An 18,749-nucleotide genomic window follows, 5' to 3' on the forward strand; every position below is an offset into this window, starting at 1 on the left:
CATTTGATGTTTGTCAAATGTCTGTTTCTTTAGTCTCTGACTGCATTTCTCTCTTGTGCATGCTACCTTCAAGTTCAATGACAGAATAATAGAATTAAACCCATTGAAATAATAACAATACAGGTAAACAAGTACCTAGAATCAGAAAGGTTTAAAGATTTTATTCATTTTCTATTTGAAGTCCATTATATCACAAGAGTTTCTTACATTTTGAAAAGATCTAAACTGTACTAAAGTTAGTAATACAATGACAATACAATCACCAGTGTGTCAGAAGGAATTCTCTTGTGTGCCTAAGATAATTATAGGAATCAGTGTCTGAGAAAAGACAACCTTAGAGGGTGCTCAGCACCAACTAAACTGAACTCTGACTTCTGAGTTATTTCCCCTGGAAATTGATACTGTTTTTCAATAAATTTGTTACCCTTTCAATAAATCAGTAACCTTTGCCATGTTATTTTAGAAAGCTCTATACAAGCTTCTGCCAAGAAAGAATGGATTTAGCATGATATTAACTTGTATAACCTAAGCCTAGACTAGAATCAAAGTATTTTTTGAGTGAAGAAGAGGTACTAGGACCTGAATTGGTATTTGTTCACCCTGGAAATATTTAACAGGAGCCAAGAAACTACTTTTGTCAGTACTTTCCTCAGTCAGTATCCTGGAAAACAAAGTATGTAGGAAATATTTGTGGCATAATTTGTCATATGTGTTTTTCTAGGTAAAACAGACATGTTTAATAATCTAATAAGTATTGTCTTGTAAGGCTTTGCTATAATTTTTCTCAAGTACTTTGAAGCCTTGATGATCACCTTCTGTGAGAATTCTCACATGTTTTTATTATAAGGGGAATTTTATCCTAATAATGAAAAGTTGTAAGAAACTCTGGAAGTGATTTCTATATGAGAAAATCCTGGTTGCATCTCCAGTGCCCTTGTTTAGAGAGGCCCTTGTGTGTGTGAGCTGTCCCAGATGCACAGCAGCTTGTCAGCCTTCCTGCAGCCACTGCTGTCAATCTGAGTCACAGTGATCCCTCCTGCACGGATTATCTTAAAATAGCACACTATAAATGAAATCTTGCAATTATCACAAACACCCAGGTGTTTGGTGAGGCAGGATGGCCAGAGGAGAGCAGTGAAACCTGCCCAGAGAATTTGTCCTTGGTTAGTATTTCCTGAGGGCAGCTGGCCACTGTAGGCATGCTCTTGCAGCAACACATCTTGTGTGACTTGCTAAATCCACAGAAAAATGCAGGGGTGGCTGGTCCTGCTGCTGTCCTTCTTAAACCAATTGATAAAAGAGCACAGGAAAAATAGAGATTGGAGGGAGAAGCTGAAAGAAAGGAGAGATCAATCTAAGCCCTTGTTGGCAGACAGCCATGCTGCCTTCACCTTGCCAATTTTCACCTCCAGCCATAAGGGCCTTCTCTCTTTTCTCTTCCTGACTCTTGTGCAGTGAGTCACTCCTGCAGACATTATCTTACTTATTCTGGTAGATAATGAAAGACAATGTTTATTTTAATAGTCTGTTTTTCTGGTTATCATTATGTAGTGTACTAAATTACTTACTATTGCTTTTCCAGATTTGTAAACATTATTCTCACACCTTTTTAAATAGACTTCTATTGCTGTAATTATGAACATGTTGTGTTTGCACACAAGAATAGTATGGGTTACAGGAAAAATAATCTGTTCTTTTGCAGTGACAGAAAATTTCTTTCATTTAATTTTCTTCATTTAAACTCAGGTTGGTTTAGTAGGGCATTAATGACCTGAAGCTGGCAATATTAACATATATCTTTAGTTAAAATGTTACAAGAAGATTATGTTGGGTTACAGAAGTATTGTATTTGTGCAGAAGCTGATTATTTAAGCCAGAGAGTAATGAAATGTGAAACTGATGATGCCACATATTCTCTTCAGTCTCTACAAATGACTATAGAAATCAAAGAATCAGTGACAGGGAATATAAAAAAATTCCAACATTTCCCAGTGACAAGAGGTTCTATGTTGGTTCTGTCTTCTAGTTCTATACTAAAGGTTTGTAATCTCCCATGTAAAAGCCAAGAAAACATGAGCAGTAGATAGGCTGAGGTGCATAACCTAGACTTGAGTAGTGGGAAGAGCAGAGTTTAGGAACTCACGAATCATGTACTGGAAAACTGATGGAACTGGAATCTGATGGGACTTTCCTTTTTAGATTTGTTCTGCAGTTAAGTTGCTCCTTTGGGAGATGTGTGTGCTTTGGCATCAGGGTGACTGAAAACTAGAGAGACTTAAAACACTCTGGGCTCCCTTGAGTTACTTGGAGCCTCACTGTTCCTCTCTGGGAACCTTGCACTAACAGATGAAGGGTATAAATGAGCAGAAAATGTCCAGGCTGTTATTAAACAATGCAAGGGAGAGAGATAAAAATCTCAGATATTGCCACCTACACGGTTGTTTCCAATTCTAATAGCTCCTTCAGTGCTTTTCTGTCGGTTCTCTTACCGAGTTGTCTGGTCTTTGCTTACTTTTCCTTCTGTGCATTTTATTATCTGATGTACCAGATGCTCTCCCAAGTGACTCATTCCGGCCCTGGTCCCTGGATGTGACAGCCACGCTGTGGCTGATCCTGAGCTGCTGTGCTCAGACATTGACAGCCTTTGAAAACATTGCTCTTGCTCTGAAAACTGTGTGGGTCTAGTGTAGGTGGAGGTTACTAGACCGATAATTGAAGAATGATAAATTAAATAGGAATACTATTTCCTTTTTGTATTGTGAAACAAATTTGGGTTTTTTTGGCAACAATTATTATTGTTGCAAAACCCCATGGGGTTTCAGACAAAATATTAAGCTCATTTTTTAAACTACTGTAAACTCTTTTTAAAAAGGTGTTTTTTTTTTTTTTTTTCCCCTGAAAGGTAGGATAAATCCTTGTTCAAGGAATCATGATTTAAGGAGAAAGTTGGCACTGAGTTGAGGCTCACTGTGAAGCACATTCAAACATTTTGGAGAACTGAATCTGACTTTGCAGTTCTCTTACTTTTAAGATTATCTGAGAGGATTATTTGTATTTCTAGCAAAGCTCTGGGAAGCACATAATACATGTAGAGTGGAGTAAACTTGAGATCCTGTTAATCATGTACTTAGCATCTGTGTTTTTAGGACACCACATACTTGTGTCATTTTGGCCCACCATTTGTGAACTGTTTACAGATTCCTGAGAATAAAAAAGCTATGTATAAATTTAAGATAATATTATCAGCTGAAGCTCTGCCAGCTTCCATAGGCAGAAGTAGATAAACAGACACTGTGTACCACTTTGTGTTTTTAATCTTGGAAAATAATAGATTGCAAAATATAAAAAGAACTTGTCTTGAATTTTATAGTTGCCCTATGTCCTAAGTGCTCATTTAGCATTATTTTTTCAAGATAATTTGTTAAGATGAAAAAATAAATGATAATAATAATTAATGATAATAAATGATAAATAATAATTAATATTTTACAGAATATACTGCTTTCAGGGTTAAAGAACATGAACTAAAATTGCATTCTGGATATACAGCTGCTATGAGCAATATTGGAATTCTAGTGTTAACAAACCAAGAAAAATTCTAAAACTACATCTTTACAACAAAACCCTCAAATGGTATAGCTACACTTGAACAAACTATATCAGTGAGAATGATATCAGTGAATAAAGCTTTAATTATCTCACCAAGTAAAGAATAGAGGTGGGTGCAACTTACTGTGTCAGCACGATAGCCACAGCATCATTTAGGACACTCTCTCCAAAGAGGAGTGTGTATAAATCTGTATCCACATTCAGCTCATGGAAAATAGCAAGGACTGTCACTGTATGGAAAGAAAGCAAAGTGAGTAGTTATTTTCATATTCCTCTGGCAGTTCAAGAAATAAAGCAATATTAGAATACTGGTTTTGAGAAACCCAGTCCTATATATTGCCTAAGTGGATAAAAATGAGTTAAGAAGGATCAACTGGAATATATAAGATCCTTAAATTCATCATGTCTATGAGTTTTGCTGCTTCAGCTGAGTTAGGGAGAAGCTTTCCCTCTCACACAGAGAATCCTACAGAAATGAAAATGTCACAGCGTGTTTCACTGTGCATTAAGCACTGTGATCTTGTGACCACAGAGGAATAAGGGTGCTGAAAAGAGCTGGGTTTTGCTGTGGATTTTGTGTGTGATGAGTAGGGGTGTACCTGTTTTAAGAAGGATAGAATAGCACTGATCCAGCTGTTACACATGTTCTCTAAGGAACGTGCAGCATAACCAGCCTGTCCTGCCCCACGCCCAGCAAGGATGCAGCTCATGGGCAGCCACGAAGCCTCTGACCCAGACCAGGATATTTGACTCCTGTAATCCATTCTGAGGCTTCCTCAGCATAACAGTAGTTTAAGTTCCTTCCTTCTCCCTGAGTTAGACCCTATATTTGATTTTCAGTTTCCCAGTGCAATAGAAAAAAAATACAGTGTGGTGAATTTAAAATGAAGTTGAGTAAACAATTTAAAAAAAACATCATCAGGAGTATTTAGACATTTGGTTCATTTCAGGTAATTAAGTCCTGCAGATATTAACTTAGGCCTTCTCTGATTTTCCCTCTTCCCTGCAGACAGGGGGTCACAGTCCTTCCTGTGGTCTATCTTGTGCTTCATAATCTCCAGCTGAAGAAGGCTGTCTATGTTCTGTGCATGTATTATTTGAATTCTTATTATTCTTCTTATCTTCTATTTGCATGGATAAAGCAAAGCTTTCTCATTTCAAACAGAATTTAATGTAAAGACCCCCAGTTACTTGTCTGGTTAAAAATTACATGGTAACTCACTGCTTCACTGGTGCCCATTCTAGTACATAACTGTGCAATTGACTCAGTCCTCATAGCCCAGGAATCCCAAGGATTGGGAGTGCCTCTGGGATGCCATGTTCACATCTGACATTTTAGAAATAAAAGATATACTTTTACATTCACATGAATGATAATTCAGGCAAAAGCATGACCAGCTGGTTATGCTTTGGCTTAATAAAATTTCTTGGATCTTTGAAAGCATTGGTGCTAAGATTACTAAATGGTACTTAAATATCTATGTAATCTCAAAATCAGTTTATAAACCCAAAATAGATTCTCAGTTCTCCTGTGAGATTTTATGTTAAAGTGATCTCTGTTGATGTGCTGTCTCTGAAGAATTTTGGAAGTGTTATTCTACAGAAGACAATTTAGGAGATGCGTGTAGCTGAACATTTGCTGATATAGCTATATTTAAATTAGCTAGTTATATTTAACCATCCTGGTAACCTCACCCATCTACTCCCACTGCACCTATAATTTAAACTAGGGAAAGAGTTCTTTCCCCAGAATAGCTCAAAGGTGTAGGCAGAAGCTTTATTGACAAAAGATATTTTCTTAGTTCACCGACATCTATATTCAGGTTTTTGTCTAATTAGCAATGCTGACTTAATGTGCTAAATGTGGATTCAGTTCATCTCCTGCTCTCTAATGTCATTGGCATAAAAACAGACTTGTTTTCTAAAACTATTTGCCACTTTCAGCTTTTGCTTATTAGCTAATTAGTTTGGGCTCTCGTTAATAGTCCCTGTGATAATGACAGAAGGAAAAGCAAACAGTAATCAAAGTCCAAGGCACTGCTGGGGTGTGTGTAGCAGGCCAAGCCAATTAGACAGATGCCTACACATTCCTCTTCTTCCTCTTGCCTCCTAAGTAAACAACTTTCTCTTCTTGCTTTCTACCCAACTCTACTCCAAAAATATGACTTCAATCTTTTCAAACAAAAGCAAAGTAATAAAGCAAGCAACACAGTGATGCTTCAATTGCCTCTTCTGGGAGAAAGGCCTCAGTTCACCCAGTTCCCAGAAAGTATCTTCCATTCCAAATGTTTTCCCATTTCCAAGGGTGGTTATTGGATCTTCTTTGCGTGTCTCTGACTGAAGGGTCCTGGTCTCTGCTCTGCCCTCTGTGTGTCTGGCCCAAGGCAGAGCAAACTTCAGCCCTACCACTGCTGACAGATATTTATCTGATTTGTTTTCAAAGAACTGAAATGATGCTGGTTCTCCAAATCCCAAGGGAGCTGAACTCGCTCTTCAGTATTCATACAATTTATAAATGCAGTTATTCCTGAATCATTTCTAACCCAAATCTCCCCTCCTGCTTTTCAAGTCTGCAATTTCCATTCCTAGTCTAATGAGAGACAAAAATTTGTCATATTTATTCTGATTTTCTTTCAGGGGAATTTGTCTATTCAAAGACTCATTTCAGACATCTCCTCCCTAAAATGATTCACTTCTTTCAATGTCCTCCTTTCAGTAATGTTTCTTGCCCTCTAATCAGCTCATATCTTTCCTGAAATACAGTACCTAAAACCAGATCCCAGTAATGTAGTTGACACTTGCTGTCAAGAAATAAAATGAAAAAATGCTGTAGAACATGTTAATAAATCTGTTTACCTGGGGTTTTTTGCTATGTATTGGTACTTATGACTCATTTTCATAGGTTCTAAACTCGAAATCCTTTTCAGAATTGAATGCTCACTTATCTACTATCTATGAAGATAGCATGAAGTGTAGCATTTATCCTTGTCTATTTTAAATCATTACAGGAATCATATTGAGCTCTAACCATGCCTTTCAAAGTGTTTGCAATCTCCTTTCAGCAGAATGTTATACAATAAAGAAACACCCTCTGTTACAGCAGCGAACTCATTAATGAAAATTAGAAATAGTATCTGCCCAAAACAGAGATCTGCAGGATCTTTAGCACATCCACCATGTTTAATAGCTCCTGTTTTGACCACCACTGTCCAGGCACTTCCCCATGACCACATTTGCCTTCATTACTTATGAGAATATGGGCTTAGGTCAGAATGGGCACATCAAAAGAGATGTGATTCTCTGCTAGGGAAGAAAGTTAATTTAAGTTACCTCTGGATAGAATAATGCTCTAGGAATAGTCATCATGTCCGATGAAGTCACATCATGTTTTGTCTAATGGATGACTTTAAAACTCAAGGGAAGTAATTTAAAAATAATCCTATACCCCAGTAACATGTCTGGTCTGTGAGAACTTTGATATCTAAGTACAGATTGTAGATGCTGCACTGCAGTCAGCTTGGCCCCTGGCTTTCTGAAGGCACTGCTGAGGAACAGTAAATAGGGCTTGGGTTTTGTGTGGTAACTACTAAAAAACTTGTATAATTCATTAGATACAATATGTATTCTAAAAATACCAAACTACTTTTCATTAAAGTGCACAGCATCTCCTATTTCATTGAGGAGAGAAACAGAGGTAGGTAAAGAAGTGGCTGGAAGGCCAGGTCAGTGAGGAGCACTAACACCTTTTGTGGCAGTAGAAAACTGGCACCAACAGAAAAAACATGTACCAGAGATGCTGACTCAGAAAGGGTTGTGAACTTCAGTTAAAAATTCAGTGATGGGAAGCAGGAAAGAGTGAGGCATCTAAGATTTCCACAGTATTTATGCCAACAAAAGTCTGATTCACTTCTTCGTGGACTTCACGGGCTGGGGTAGCATCTGTCACATGCCAAGCCCAACATGATTTCACTTGTACCCATGTCATAAGAAGTGTCTGTGAAGCTGCTTTGTGAAAGGTATCTTTTGATAACTTTAGAAAAATATTGGCTTGTTATAGATCCTGTAAAAAGTATATATAACTGAAATATCACCAAACTACTACAACAATCCCTTTGCTAACTGTATCCAATGATACTTTGCTGTTACTTTCAAAATAATAAGGAAACAAAAAATAAATTGCACCATTATATAAAGTACTGGTATTATTTTACCTCAGTCTTCTGACTGGAACTATTAATATCTTTCATACCTCATGGGCCTAAATTCTTTTAGGGGTGCAGTATCAAATGGGAAGAAAATAAGATTAGAGAAATCTAACTTTTATTTCCTATTGACTTTGTCTAAAAATAAAGATTCCAATTTGAATTATAGACTCCTTACCCTATTAATAAGGCACAACACTCACAGATTAGTTCAGTGCTGAATAAGAAGAAAGCAGACATATATTTTAATTAAAAACACATTTATAAACCATCTTACATAATGAGTGTTTGAAATGCATTACCTTGTTGTATTTATACAACATGCTTCTCAATGCAAAATCCTTCAATTTTATGGGAAACAGAAACTGCTCTTTCTGATAAATATCCAATTTTATCAATAACAAGAGCAGTGCAACCCACAGCTCCAGTTCAGCTGTAACCATAGTAACTTCAAATAGGGAAGAGCCGTGTGATTGTCAATGTGCCCAAAGGTAGGGGAGTTCATATAGCTCAGAAACAGCTGTGCTTCAGCAAACCCTGGGCAGATAAATCGGTTTTCTGTACTTAAAATGTCAAAAATCAGGAAAAAAACCAAAAGGAAGGGCTAAAGGTATGTGAAATGTCTTTGGATGGAAGGTGGTTGCCCAGGTGCTAATAGCAGCAGCCCTGGAGACTGCCAGAGTTGTTGGTGTATCTTGGGTGGCTGGGGCAGAGGTGTCCTGTTTACATCCCCGTGCCAGCTCTGTTCTGTTCATTATCCCACTGCAGCCAGGGGCACCCTGAGCTGGGCTGGCTGTCAGTGCCACAGGACAGCTCACACAGCTCCTGATGTGCAGCTCACACAGCTCCTGATGTGCAGCTCACACAGCTCCTGATGTGCAGCCCCCCGTGGCAGGTCCCCAGAGGGCAGGGAGCCAGGGCTGGGGCTGCAGAGCTGCTCCTGTTCCTCTGCTGCTCCTGGGAGAGCACAGCCAGCGCTGCCCTGCCACCTGGGATCACACCAAAACACCCCAGGGACAGGGTACAGCAGAAACCAAATCCCAGCACTGACACAAGGAAAGCCCCTCAACAGGAAACAGGGAAATCTGTGCTGTTTTATGCACGTGGAACAATAAGATAAGATTTCCTTGACAATGTGATTAATTATGCCTATTGATCAGAATAAAGAAAAATGTAAATACTGGTCCCATGATTTAAATAAAAAATAATGAAGGGATAATTTGGGAATTTTAAAATTCCATTTCTTAAAATTTAACCTGTCACCTGAAGTCTTAGAATGAGAAACTTTCTCGACTGAAAATGGTAAATTATTGGAAGGAGATGTTCTCTGTAAGATTAATTATTTGGTCGAGAGTAACCTTGTTCTGTCCCTGAAGTTTCTAACGGTCCTTTCTAGAGACATAAGAGTTTTTGGAGCATCACACAGTATTGTTGATATTTGAAGATCACAGTCTATAATGCAAAACATAGTCCCAAGTATATCCAGTCATAAATTTACTTCTTAATCTTAGTTCAAGTGCTAGTTTTCTATGTAAGAGAAGACAGAGCATGTAAGAGCAATTCTTCTGAATTGCTTTTTTGCCAAAATATCTACATTAAAAATCTTCAGATAAACTTCAGAGCTAAAACCTACAGAGTGCTGTGACATTATTTCCTTTTCCATAACAATACTAGAAAATTTTACCTGGCATACATTTGTTTACTGCCCTGACAGTAAAAGTCTTTATTTAACATGTAAACACTTACCAATTATCTTTAGTATGACAAATAAGGAGCTCAATCAAACCAACTTCTGTCAAATCAGCAGATCAGCTTTTAGCATCTTTTGAGACTTAATTGCTTTCCACAGCCAAGGGAAATTAAATCTCTTTTTAAAATGAGTTTATAATCCTACCCAATGAAGAATTAAATGAAAAATCATGTAGCTAATCTGACAGGAATTTATTATTTCGTCTTAAGACTAATTTATTGTTGATAACACTAACAAAATTTTACTAAAAATTTCTTTTAAAACCCCAAAATGAACCCTAGTTATCACAGATAAAATCTTTATACTGATTATTTTATGCCCTAATATATATCAGTCCTCTAGGGAACCATACTTTAACTGATTTTGGAATGGCAGTGAGCTATTTATATACTTGAGATTATTATTCACTAGCAAGTCCTACAGCACAATGAAATATTTTAAGCAGTGTCAACCATTTAATTAATGAAAAACTTAATTCAAAATTCTCTGAAGTTTTTGAGGGGTTAAAATTTATGAATAAGATTAGTGAACACATGAAACAACTTAGAGTATTGTGAACTGATAGCAGAGGGAGCAAGATGGAAAATTAAAAAACTCTTGGATGTGCACAGACACTGTATAAGCAGAGAAGTAATTAGAAACAATATTAATCAATGACAGTTTGTCACACTAAAAATAGTTTTCTCAACTGCAGCTTTAGCTTTTTAAACCTGTTTAAAACTCTGGGAAAAGTAATCCTTGTAACTTATTCCTTACAGTGCAAGGGGAGCTTCTGTTTTGTTGATTTTTTTCCCCTCTTGATTGTTCCAGATTAATCAGTGGTGATTTATTACTCTTAGAATCAAAATCAGTGCATTTGTCTTATACATTACTCGTCATAAGTCAACATTTGTGAAACTAAATAGTCTTGGACTGGAAAATGGGAAAACAAACTAAGCCAGCTGCAAAACTCTATTAATAGCACTATTAAGAAATATACTTGGAAATTGTAAGGACACTTTTATTCCATAAGCACTTTATTTTCCTAGGTTTTCCTTCTGCTTCCAACTTCTGTGTTTTTCTCTTGCTCTGAGGATAGGCTTCAATCATGTGCTGAATCTTGTTAATATAGCTGGGTGATCTAAGAAGTGGCAGCATATTGGATGTGTGGATTAATTTGAGAATAACAATTTGATGCAGCTTTTACAGTAATCTTGCAGAAACTGGTTTTGTGGAAATAAATTGTTTCATACCCTACTTTTGAACTGTCAGAATGATAAATCACAAGCCCAAAATATTTTGTTAAATATTGAGACTTCATTTAAAGACTGGAAAAAATTTGTAGAACAATATTACTTTTTCTCATTTCTTTTAAAAGCCAGGAATTTGAAAGCTTTTTTCCTAAGTCTCTCAGAGAAGCTTCTCAAGGGTAGTTTTTTAACACTAATGCACCATTTCACATGCATCACAAAATGTTTTCTGTTCCCTCTCCTTTAACAGCTCAGCTGAAAATCTTGCAAAATTCCAATGCACTCTTGTAGAATTCGTACTTTGTCTTAGTAGATAACCTCTAAAACATTCTGTTCACCTTCTTCCTTACTGTGTTCCCACAGCTGCAAATGAAAATACTTTTGTTTTAATATCTAAGTGCTCTTATTGAAATTTTCAACATAACAAAGCCTGGACACATCTATGAAACCTAGGCTAACTTTGAGATACGACTGCTTTAATTAGAAGGCTGAACTAGAAGACCTCCTGAGTCTGCTTCCCAGACTTTGCCATTTACTGTAACTTAGGGCTTTAAATCTCACATCTGCAAATTCAAGTGGTTTTCTTGGTATGTGGTTTTCTAGAGTTGTATTTATCATGAACACTTCATTGATACCATATAAACAGCATTTAAATGGCCAAATGAGAATGCTGTGTTCCCCATATCTTTAAGCTGAGCTAGGTCACACGTGGATGTGAGGTTGTGATTTTTATCCGTGAGGCTCCAGCTTACAGCAATTCTCATATCAGCAAGCAACAGGTGGTGTCCTGAAGATCAGAGAACATTTTCCCAATCTTTTCAGCAACCTCAATTATAAAGTTTGTGATTTCAGCCTAGGAAAACCAGCTACTGAAACCCACAAGAGACCTCTGGAGCTGACTTTGACTTTGATTGACTTATGATTATCAGCATATCAGATATTTAACAGCTAAGGAAAGGAAAAATCAAAACGAGAAAAGAGACCTTGAACATTTATATGACAGTTCTTATACAGTTCTTATTTACTGTTCTGACTTTTGAAAAAGTAATTTATTTGAAATGGTTACCTGGATCTGTGGCAGACATCAGTGATCCAAAAAATAAACAGTCAGTGAAGTGGAATTCCCATTGCTTTAACTGGCCGATATGTACCATGGCCTTCACAAAGCCATACATTATCAACCTGTCAGGGCAAAGATAAGACTGGTATTCAGACAGAATATTTAATACTTATGTTTAATTTACAGTATTAAACACGTTCTTTTTCTCTTCAGCTTCTTCTCAATGAATGTATCACATGAACAATGAACATAAACTGGTATAATATAAAAATTCTATTTCCTGTTTGAGTGTCAAATATTGCATAGAAACTCAGAGACAATTCCAAATGAAAGGTTTTCTGGGTAATTTTCATCTGCTGTTAGCAGAGAACAATGGTTTGGCCTGTTTATTTTTCAAAAGGAAAGATAAGGTAAGCTTAAGAAGACATTATTAAGACAAATTTGTCTAATGTAGAACATTTAAACAAAGGCAGTTTTACTATCAGCTCTGTATTTAGAAATGAATTGTTTTATTCTATCAGCTTTAAATGTTAGCAGCATTCAAAGTTCTACGTAAGGTCTCTAAATGGGCATATTTAACACAGTTCTCACAGTGACAGTGAGCCAACAGTCACACTTTGAAATGCACAGCTACAGCCTCACTAGTTTCACAGGAAATGTTATCACTGGTGTATGTAACTGGGCAGTGCTATCTGAGATGTGCATTCCGATGATGATCTTGAAATAACTTGGAAAAAACAGATTCACTTGTTGTTAGAACCTGTTGCAGATTTTTACAATATTATTCATGTTGAGTCTAGTTAACAATAAACCCCACTGCATTCACTGCCTGTTCCATAAACAACTGTGCACTTCTAACTTCAGATTAAACCAAGCATTTAAACAAGTTCCATGCATGCTCATCCTGAGCGAGGTTTTGCCCTCCCGAGGTGCTCCCAGTCACACAAACACAGATCTGAGGGACAGATAAAGTGTCATTAACAAACAGCTCGAGAGTTAATTACAGATCGCTTTCAGGCACTTCACCAAGCTCACTGTACTGCACAAGGGGAGAAGCAGATGGGTCACCAGAGCCTTCCCCAGTGGCCCTGAGTATTTGTGTACATATTTTTACAAAAACTCTCTAGCAAACAGTTCACCAGCAATTGCCCTAAAACACTGCATCCAGCCGTGGGTCTCCCTGATTGATGGGCTCACTTTCTCTCCCTTCCCAAAGAAAAACCACTCAAGACCTTGCAGTGAACTTAGTCTTTTTAGCCCCAGCAAAATTGGTCTGCTTTAAGGAATGAGTCCTTCAAAACCTGACTGTAGTGCTGCTCTCCCAGTTTTCAATTGTATCCAAAGCCACAGTAATGGAAGTGAGCACAGCCATGTCCTTTAGAAATATTTTAAAACAGTAAATAAAACTAAGTTCTATTTGGCAAATTTAGTAATGATAATTCTACATATTGAAAAGTTGGGTCCCAGCTGGATACCTGGGCTCCCAATGGCAGTGATATTACACATCAACCAGCAGTGCCCAACACAGCAGTTCTTGATGGAAACCCGACAAGGAAAGCACACCCCAACAACAGCAGGATTTGAATCTCAAGCAAATGCTCTGCACTGATGCCCCTATTGTTATTATAAAGTAAAATTGGAAAAAAAATAGTCTTACTGATTTTTAGGGCTGCCGTCATACAATTGACACACTTAGTGTATTTTTAGCAAGTGTACACCAAGTTTCAGTAAATCTGATTGCTTAGCTAATCTTCAAGCATCCATTTAATAGATGTTAAAATTTTTATTAAATGCGTGTTAGTAAGTTGTAAATAAATCAAAGCATCAGTGACTCAGAATTTCCCGCAGAATATTCCTGTCCCACTGGAACGTGCTCCCACCCAGTGCTCACTGCTGACACAGAGCAGGCTATTGACACCAATGCAGTTAACATATGAAGCTCTGAATCTGTTGAGTAGGATAGCACTTCTATTTCCAGTTCCTGTGTGTGAAATAATCTTTTTTTACTTTTTTACTAATAGAGAATTTTTTATTGCTTTAGAATTTCAGCGTGGAGATCTTCAGGGCAGTAAAAAGGAAACAGAACCTGAGTAGCAAATCAATCTAACTCTAATTTCCAATGTGGCTCTGAAAAATCTTAATTTAAAAAAAAAGTAATTATATTTTATCTACTTTAAAAATTTATCTATATTGCAAACGCCTTGGTAAAGTTGTTGCCTCTTAAACTATGGGACCTTTATCTCTGTGTTCTAAATGATCCTTCTCTGATAATATTATAGAGTAAGAACTATTTTCCATATAAGCCTGGATTTTGCATTTATAGTGTGACCTGTGCATCATTTAGAACACTGTATTTACCACAAGAGATAGTGTCCCTTCATTCTCCCCAAATGAAGCAGTGAGTAGTGTTCTGTGGAGCAAAAAGAATGGGGCACAGAGTTGGGCAGGGACTTAGGATAGGAGACTTCTGCCAAAAACCTGGTGCTCAGAGCTGCTGCCTCGGTGCCTGCTGCACTTTTAACTCCCAAGAGATTTTTTGGGAGGGTTTGTTCAGCACTGTGAAATGCACATCCTGGTTGTATAGAGATCCTCTGGGATTCACAAACTGGTGAATGACCTGCCTGCCAGTGAGAACTGTAGAGATCCTGACTCTCACAGAGCCCAAAGCTGCAGGAAAAGGGGTGGCTCCACTTTGCAGTTCTTTTCACTCTGATGGAGCAGGACATGTGAGCCTCAGATCCAAAGCCCTGCTTCAACCCCATTGTCCTTTGTTTTTCCTGCACTAAGAGCATGCCAGACTAGGTCCCAGTTCCTACAAGCTGCTCCACCTTGCTCATACTAAGCCATTATTCATTAAATAGGCAGCTGGAATGTGCATGAATGTGAAGGTGTGATGTGGTACCAGGTGCCATGGGTCCTGTCCAGGTGATGGAAGTCTGGCCTTAAGCCTACACTTTGAAGGCAAATTCCTTTCCCTCTGTCCCTCTGGCTTTGTGTGGGTGTCTTGAAGCTATGAATTCTGCTGGGTGACAAAATGCCCCAAGCAATGCCATTTTTTTTGCTAAGTATATACATGCCTGTTGTAGAAGCTACATAGAATCAGGACAGAGCAGGGAGCTGACTTGGAATTGTCCTACCCCTTTATCAGCTTCTTTTTGTCATGAACAAATCTTCAAATTCATCAATGTATTTGTGCAGATGATCAGAGACATTATACTTCATAAACAATTTGCAGCTAAACTGATCAGTAATTAAAAGTTGCTGAAAACTTCTCAGTTGGATATAGTGGTGGTTTGATTCTTCAAAAAATGTTTGTGAATAACTGATTTGTCATAGATTTGGAACATTGATGAAGTAAGAAGAAGATGAATAATACGCAGATTAGCTTTGCTGCAGGAGACCTGACATTTTCTACACCCAAACATTTTTTTAAGTCTTGGGAGGAGCACATCAAGTTAGAGAAAGTATTTTACCATTTCAGCAGGAAAAGAGAAAAACAGTAATGTAATGAAACACACGAGAATTCCGAATTTTCCAGATTACGCAAGTCTGGCACTTACAAAGTGCTTCATCACTAAAAAATGCTACATAGAATGCTGTCATTACACAGTAGAGGAGACACCATATAAATATTTGGCTTGCTGAAGTAAGAATCTTCTGGGAAACTGAACTTTAACTACCACAATTTCCAGTATGAACCAGCAAGTAAACCACACAAACCACATGAAATCTCAGCACAACAACACAAAAAAACCCTTTAAACTGACTAAACTAACTAAAACAAAAAGTATAATAACGGACACTGAAGAACAAGAACAAAAACACTTCGAGGCTTTAATTATTCTGAGCATTAGGCTGATCTTAGATTTTTGAAGCCAGACTGAGTTTTGAAGCTTGTTGGTGTAAAAAAGTGGAGGTGGAGAGTCTCCATTTGTGCAGGGTCCAGTTTTTGTACTACCACAGCTCTGCTATCATTGAGGAAAGGAGCTTGGAAAGCACACTGGCTGTCTGTGTACTGCTGGAAGGTTCCAGTGAGTTTGTTTATAAAGCTGCTGTCTAGGAAGGCTACTTGGGACTGGGACATCTGTGAACTAGCTGCTGTTTACATACAGAGGGGAAAAAAGAGAACCATCTCCTAAGGCCTTTAAAGAGTAATTACTAAACACAAAACTTTCTAAATGCTCAGGAAGAGCTCTAGATGCAGCTCAACAGAGATTTACTTTTTTTTTGCAAGAGTTTCCTTTAGCAGCATATGGTTTTAAAGGATCTGAAAAGAGACAGGAAAATTGCATTGGGGGTTTTTCGGAAGCTCTTGTCAGAAAGCTCTCAATAGCAAAACCTCTCTTCAGCACACTGCTAGCAGAAGAGAGATAATTGGTAGTTTTAGAGCAGAGGAAGTGGGGTATGTCTGATGCAGAATGGGGAGGCTGCAGGAGAGATGCAAAGGACAGAAGCATTGTAAGTAGTCACAGACAGGATCAGATCACACTGGGAAGGGACAGGATACCAGAGTCTTCAAGAGAGGGATGCTGAAAGCCTGGCAAGAGTTTCAGTTCTCTGGGTGCCTAAGAAAGGCCATACAAGTGACAAGTGGTGAGCACAGCACACCTGACAGGTAATGGACAGCAAAGGCTGTGCTGTTCCTAAAGACAGCTGGTAAAACCAGCCTGGGACCAGCACTCCTGGGAATGTGAGACACCAGGGGGTCCAAAAGAACTCTTGAGAGCACCTGTGAACAGTGCACAAAGGGGACAAGATGACAGTGCATAAGTTACCTTGGGTACATGTGAGATGAGACAAATGCAAATAGAAAAAAGTCCTTCAAATCCCTTGGGATAAAAATATGCCTCAGTGGTGTAGTCAGGTAAGAAATCTGTGCTGAGCTTTGCCTCCTAAAAATCCCAGCCACATCTTCGCATTGCAGGACCTGGCATCACAGCACCTATCCCTCTGCAACAGAGGAAACTGAAAAAATTATGGCAATAAATACGTATTGGCAGGTTAGTTTATAGGCTACTGATTCTTTGAAAACTGACTGCATCCTCTCATGCAAACTAAAATGGGAAAACCTGCCAGTTCTAAAAGAATATTCTTAATTTAAAGCTCTAGGGAATATAAATAGAATGTAACAGAACCTGCTCAGTGAAGATATAAAGCACACACACATGCCCTGTATCCTCAGTATAGAGAGCCCCATCTGCCTGATGATTTTATCAGCAGTTGTATTGTCTTTGGCTTTGTTATTCATTGCATTATCTCACTGCTGAATCTCACTATGGATCTTTATTGTGTTAACGGTTTTAAAAGTATAATTGCAGATTTAAAGGGTTTGTGCAGTTCTGCTATGTAGCATAGAAGAGACTTGTAATTTAAATCTTTCTTGACAAATATGTTTGCTAGTCTGCAGAGAATTTTTTATCTCATAGTCTAACTCCCTAAGGAATCTTACCCTATCTAGACACGATTATCTTGTAGCTTGAAGCTAGTAAAAGATTGAAAAATATTTCTTCCTTCACATTTCTTCTTTTTCACAAGGAATACTGATATTAATAAGCCAACAATAGGAAAAGAGGATGACTTTATTCTCGCTTGTATATGAAGTAACATAGATTAGCTGATACCATAATAGAAATAAAGAAGTCACTTGTTAGAATATAAAATATATGCTGAAAAACATAAATAGTAGAGATGAAAATTAAAAACTCCTTCCTTTATTTTGATCTTTCTAGTTCTACCATACCAATATATTTCTGTAACTTTTCCCACACAATAGAATTCTTCACATCAAATGTTCTGGCCGCAGTGATCTGTAATTTCAAATTGCTCTATGTGCTAATATTCCTTCTTTTAGTCCTCTTTTAAATCAGTTTTGTTACTAGAAAGAGTACTATCATGGGCTTTTCTCCAAAAAAATCATTTTCTCACTAATCAAAGCAGGAGAAAACCTCACTGAAGTGTGTCAGGTAACAATAAAGCAATAGTAACATTACCTGAAGTTATTCTGTATAAATCACACAAGAAGAAAAGCCCTCTGGCTATAGAAATAACAGAGATCAGAAAAGAGCCCGGCTTTACAAATTCAGTGCATCCCCAGTTACCTGGGGCACAGAGTGTCCAACAGCAGAGCACTAGAAGGACACAGCTCTGGCTCTCACAAAGCTTTAGCATCAGCAGGGCTGACACAGCTCCAGTGAGCACGGCTGTGCTCTGGGGAGGTGCAAAGCGCCTTCCCGGGTCTTTCCCAAAGGGCAAGGCAAGAGATCTGCCACCAAGACTTTGGAAGCAGTCACACATCATCTTCTGTTCGCTTCTTACATCAGAAGCTGGGATGGGAAGGCTAAATGGAGAGAAACACACTTTACACCTCAGACATAAGGAAAGAAAGGCAGTGTTTCAGCAGCCTTGGGTCCACAGGTACCGTGGCTCCTGACAGTCCTGTGCTATCGGAGTTTTGGGGAAGTGAAGGCTGTTCACAGTTATTCAATCAAGTAAATGGATACTGAATGTACAGTAATTTCATGAGTATAAGGCGCACTTCTGGGAGCCAGCAAATTTCCAAACTTTGTCCATCTATGAAGGCGCACCGGCGTATAAGGCGCACTTTTTTTTGCAGCGAGGATCCACGCGCAACAAAGAAATGAATTAGTAACAGAATCGCGGATCGCGGGGTTTACTGGCTCGGTTCGGGGCCGGGTGAGCTCTCCCCACTCGGGGCTGCTGCAGGCTCGCACTTCTGGGTTGGCAAATTTCTGAACTTTGTCCATATATAGCACTCCGGGGTATAAGGCGCACTTCTGGGTTTGGACCAAAATTTTAGTCAAAAGGGTGCGCCTTATACATGTGAAATTACTGCAAATAACAAATCCAGCCCAGTTTCTATGTCAGTCAATTTGGGGGCC

General features: G+C 38.2%; 1 protein-coding gene across 2 annotated transcripts in view; it reads right to left on the minus strand.

The window, feature by feature from the left end:
- Window positions 1–18,749, minus strand: part of SLC9A9 (solute carrier family 9 member A9) — a 187,193-nt gene that overhangs the window by 126,305 nt on the left and 42,139 nt on the right. For both annotated transcript variants that reach the window (XM_033069112.2, XM_033069113.2), the window contains 2 exons: window positions 11,857–11,972; window positions 3,734–3,839 (listed from right to left, as the gene is read on the minus strand). In XM_033069112.2, the coding sequence (XP_032925003.1) occupies window positions 3,734–3,839; window positions 11,857–11,972 (222 nt within the window). The remainder of the gene's footprint in view (window positions 1–3,733; window positions 3,840–11,856; window positions 11,973–18,749) is intronic.

This window comes from Catharus ustulatus, chromosome 10, assembly GCF_009819885.2.
Source record: "Catharus ustulatus isolate bCatUst1 chromosome 10, bCatUst1.pri.v2, whole genome shotgun sequence".
NCBI classification, from domain to species: Eukaryota; Metazoa; Chordata; class Aves; order Passeriformes; family Turdidae; genus Catharus; species Catharus ustulatus.